General features: G+C 38.4%; 1 protein-coding gene across 3 annotated transcripts in view; it reads left to right on the forward strand.

The window, feature by feature from the left end:
• Window positions 1-3,912, forward strand: part of LOC116847348 (nucleolar transcription factor 1-like) — a 16,919-nt gene that overhangs the window by 4,634 nt on the left and 8,373 nt on the right. For 2 of the 3 annotated variants that reach the window (XM_032822265.1, XM_032822263.1), the window contains exons 1-5: window positions 598-722; window positions 2,489-2,719; window positions 3,027-3,196; window positions 3,340-3,520; window positions 3,626-3,912. The exon at window positions 3,626-3,912 is cut by the window's right edge. In XM_032822265.1, the coding sequence (XP_032678156.1) occupies window positions 2,535-2,719; window positions 3,027-3,196; window positions 3,340-3,520; window positions 3,626-3,912 (823 nt within the window). In that variant the 5' untranslated portion in view covers window positions 598-722; window positions 2,489-2,534. Of the gene's footprint in view, window positions 1-597; window positions 723-2,488; window positions 2,720-3,026; window positions 3,197-3,339; window positions 3,521-3,625 lie in introns of those variants that run through there. The other variant, XM_032822264.1, reaches the window with a different exon arrangement.

A 3,912-nucleotide genomic window follows, 5' to 3' on the forward strand; every position in this document is an offset into this window, starting at 1 on the left:
GAAAGTCACAGCGTCCAATACAGCATAAGTTGCGTATTGGTAATCTGATCGGCTCGCGTCTCGATGGGATATTGCGAGATTTGTTGCGGAGAAAAGAGCGTCAGCAGACGATACAAAAAGTTGACGTGATTGGCGTAGATACGTTCCCAGTTTTGCGTACCATGCATCTGCAGATGCTTGAACAGATTGTGCAATTTGATATCCTGCAACTTGATCTCCACGGGCGATAGCTCCATTACCGGAAAGATCGCCGTGAACTCGTCATTGACAACTTGCGGCTCGGCCACGTAACAAGCGGTGCCCCATACAGCACAGATCTTGCAGCAATATTAAAAGTTGCAGCAGTGTTGCCGCAATGTTGCTGCAAGATCTGTGCTGTATGGGGCGTTACGACGTGGCCGGCTTATTCTGCGCGTTCATGAGGTAAACGCAATAGGTCTGATAAACGAGATTAAAGATCGCGCGATTAAATAGAAAATTAAATAGAAGATCGCGTGATTAAATAGAAAATTAAATAGAAGATCGATAATAGAATCGGTCTGATAAACGAGATCAAAAGTCGCGAGATTAAATAGAAAATGTAGAACCGTTGATAATATCCGTATCGCGACAATAGCCCAGAAGATAAAAGAGGCAATAATTCTGTCCTTGCCGTACAGTCGTCTTGAAGCAGCCATTTGGATTAGTCTACGGAATCGGATACAGTCCTTTGAGCGATTGAGGTGAGGTTAATTTCATGCCGAGACCCTTCGATTCGGGATTCGGTTCGATCGGTTCGACAACGTCCATTTTTTCTTCGACATCGTCTCCGGCTCGAAAGCCAGTCGGATCGCGATCGATCCTCGTAGTCGCGTTCGCGCACTCGTTCGGCCATTGTATCGTAGCAACGCGATCAAAGCGTGATAGACGTTCGTGCGCACTTGTGAACCGTAGTTCTCTTAACCTATGGTAGCGCCGTTTTTGCCACCGTTGGTTCCACCGCCGCACAGTGGGCAAAAAGGCTCTCTCGCTGGACAAATTAGTCTAGACGGTATAATTTTTAACCGATTTCCCAATAGGAATATCAAAACTGTCGATAATATCTGCAACATGAAGAAGTATTTTATGCAATGAAGCTGGCATATAATACTTCTTCATGATGCAGACATTATCGACAGTTTTGATGTTCCTATTGGGAAATTATCTGAAGAAGCCCAGGAGGCACGCAATAAAGATTTTAAGATGTACAAGTCACAGCAGAAAATCTCCCAGAACCGATACAAATGGAGATATACTGCATTCCTTATTTATTTCGTCGGATCCCTACATAAGTAGCCTTCGACAAGTGGTAAGAAAGGTACATAGATCTTTATATCCAGAGGCTCAAGAAATATTGAAAGACCGTCCGAATATCCTACATTAAATTACACACACATACATGCACATACGCAAGCATACACACACACAGAGCAGAGAGGGTTTGGAGTCTCTAAATACACTGTGGAAGTGACGAACCACGGGCTCCTTATCTTTGGCTGTGCGACACACACACACACATATATACATTTTAATTTCTTGACACTTAAGAGGATCTGAAATGTCTTACGATTTTCTGATATATATTATATCTTTATACTATCAGTATAAATTAGTCTAGACGGTATAATTTTTAACTGATTTTAATTCTTTTCTTTTTAATGTACTCGTTATGAATTGCTCTCTATGTCGAGTCACTTTTTTAAATTAGAGCTTCGATTCAAAGTGGCGGACTCAAAATAGTCATAGAAACATAGAAATTATGAGATATTGAATATGTCTGCTTGCACCAGATAAAATATATACGGGTTTTAAGGATTCTTAATTACATATCTGATGTTAAAATTTTAATTTCTTGCCACTTAAGGGGACCTGAAACGACCCGAAATGTTTTACGATTTTCTGATATCTTCATACTAACAGTGCATTCAGATTACGTCTTTGCTCACATATTAGTATATGTTGCTTGTTAAAATATGTAAATTTCAAGATAAGAAATTTACTTTATTTATTATTTGAAATATGTACTATGTAATATATTATGCATATTTGAAATATGTACGAGTAATATGTACTAATATGTGAACAAAGACGTGATCTGAATGCTGTTAGTATGAAGATGTCATAAAACTATATAAAGTCGTAAAACTACTTCAAATCCTCTTAAATGGCAAGAAATTAAAATTTTGACCTCATACATGTAATTAAGAATCCTTAAAACCCATATATATTTTGTCTGGCGCAATATCTTGTGGTTTCTATATTTCCAAGACCATTTTGAGCCTGTCATTTTGAATTGAAGCTCTAATTTTAAAAAGTGCCTCGACAAAGTTATAGAGCAATTCATAACGAATAAATTAAAAAAAATTATACCGTCTAGAATTTGTCCAGCGAGAGAGTCTTTTTGCTCACTGTGCGTCGCCGCGTTCTTTTCGTACCTCTAACAAGCACGTACACTCCTCTCTTACCTTAGTTGGATCGGTACCTGAACAGCAACTCAAGCAGCAGATTATAAAACCATGGAGCCTATGATTAACTACAATATATCGCTGAATATCAATGGATTCAAGGAGGGCGGCCGCAGCAATAAGTTTCGCACGACGGCCAACGGAGCGGCTAAACGCACTCTGGCAGCGATCCAGTCCAGAGGTGGTGGTAACGGTGGTAGCAGCGGACGGCGTCCCGCGGCGGTCCGCACAACGCGGTAAAGGCCATTCTACAATTGCGTAAACGTGGTTGTAAAGTGTTGTACAACGTGGTTGTAAGCCAATATCCCTAGTTGTAAGTTGTGATGTGAAAGATGACTGAGCTTCATCTTTCACGACTACGACGACGTAGAACGTAAGAATCAATCAATCAGAATATGGCTATCGCGTTTCTATGTCTCCACCATTCGTTTTATCATATGCATGTGCGTAAACGTAATTATCAAACCATATAAAGTAAAAATTATTAATTTTGTATTGTGTTTTGTATTGTATGAAAGACAAAGAGAACATTTTCTTCTGCAGTGGTCAGTTTGAAGATGAAAGAGAGTTAAACTTGTCAGCATATAGAAAATTAATTAAACTAGTGAAAAAGGAGGAATTACTGTGGAAAAAACGGGGTACATCACGTGAGGACCAAGAAACAAAACGTTTATACTGGCGCTACATCGGGAATGTCGTAACTAAATTTTCAGGTAAGTCATATGATAAGAACTATAAAATGAAACTATAATATAAAACTTGCGATTTACAAGTTATATATTTTTGAGGTTATGTACTTATCAATTACTATGTTATATTGTTATTTTTCGTGTTTAAATTTTACTGATTTGTGTAGGTATTAGTGTTGATGCCGAAAAAGAGTTCTCTAAACTGCGCCAAAAATTCGGCCGAGAACTAAGAAAAGAAAAGGAGAGTGTTCCCCGATATGGAGCTTGGGCAGATCAAGAAATATATATTAGTGATTGGTCTCTGTATAAAGATTTACAATTCCTGAAAGACGTTATTAAACCCAGAGGGTAAAATAATAGCATACTAATAATATAGTAAAATAATAGTAAAATAATAATAAAATAATAGTAAAATAATAATATAGTAATGTTATAAATAATAATGTTATATAGTTGGCAGCAGTACGTTCAACTAGAAGCACCTACCATGGCCGATATCTCGAAGGACGAGCTACGCAAGGAGATCACCGCTATCCTCAAGGATGCGGATCTCACTACAATGTCTGCCAAAAAATTAAGGCAACAAATTGAGGAGAAACTCGATGTTGATCTTACAGGAAGGAAGAAGGAAGTCGATTTAGTTATGGAGTGTCTTCAAGAGAAACAAGATGGAGGTAAGAAAAAGAAGAAAGCTGCTAGTGAGGAGTCTGAAGATGGTGAGGAGGAAGAAGAAGAAGCAT

The sequence above is a fragment of the Odontomachus brunneus genome, unplaced genomic scaffold (assembly GCF_010583005.1).
Source record: "Odontomachus brunneus isolate Ranch 3 - 2012 unplaced genomic scaffold, Obru_v1 Obru_scaffold_077, whole genome shotgun sequence".
NCBI lineage: Eukaryota > Metazoa > Arthropoda > Insecta > Hymenoptera > Formicidae > Odontomachus > Odontomachus brunneus.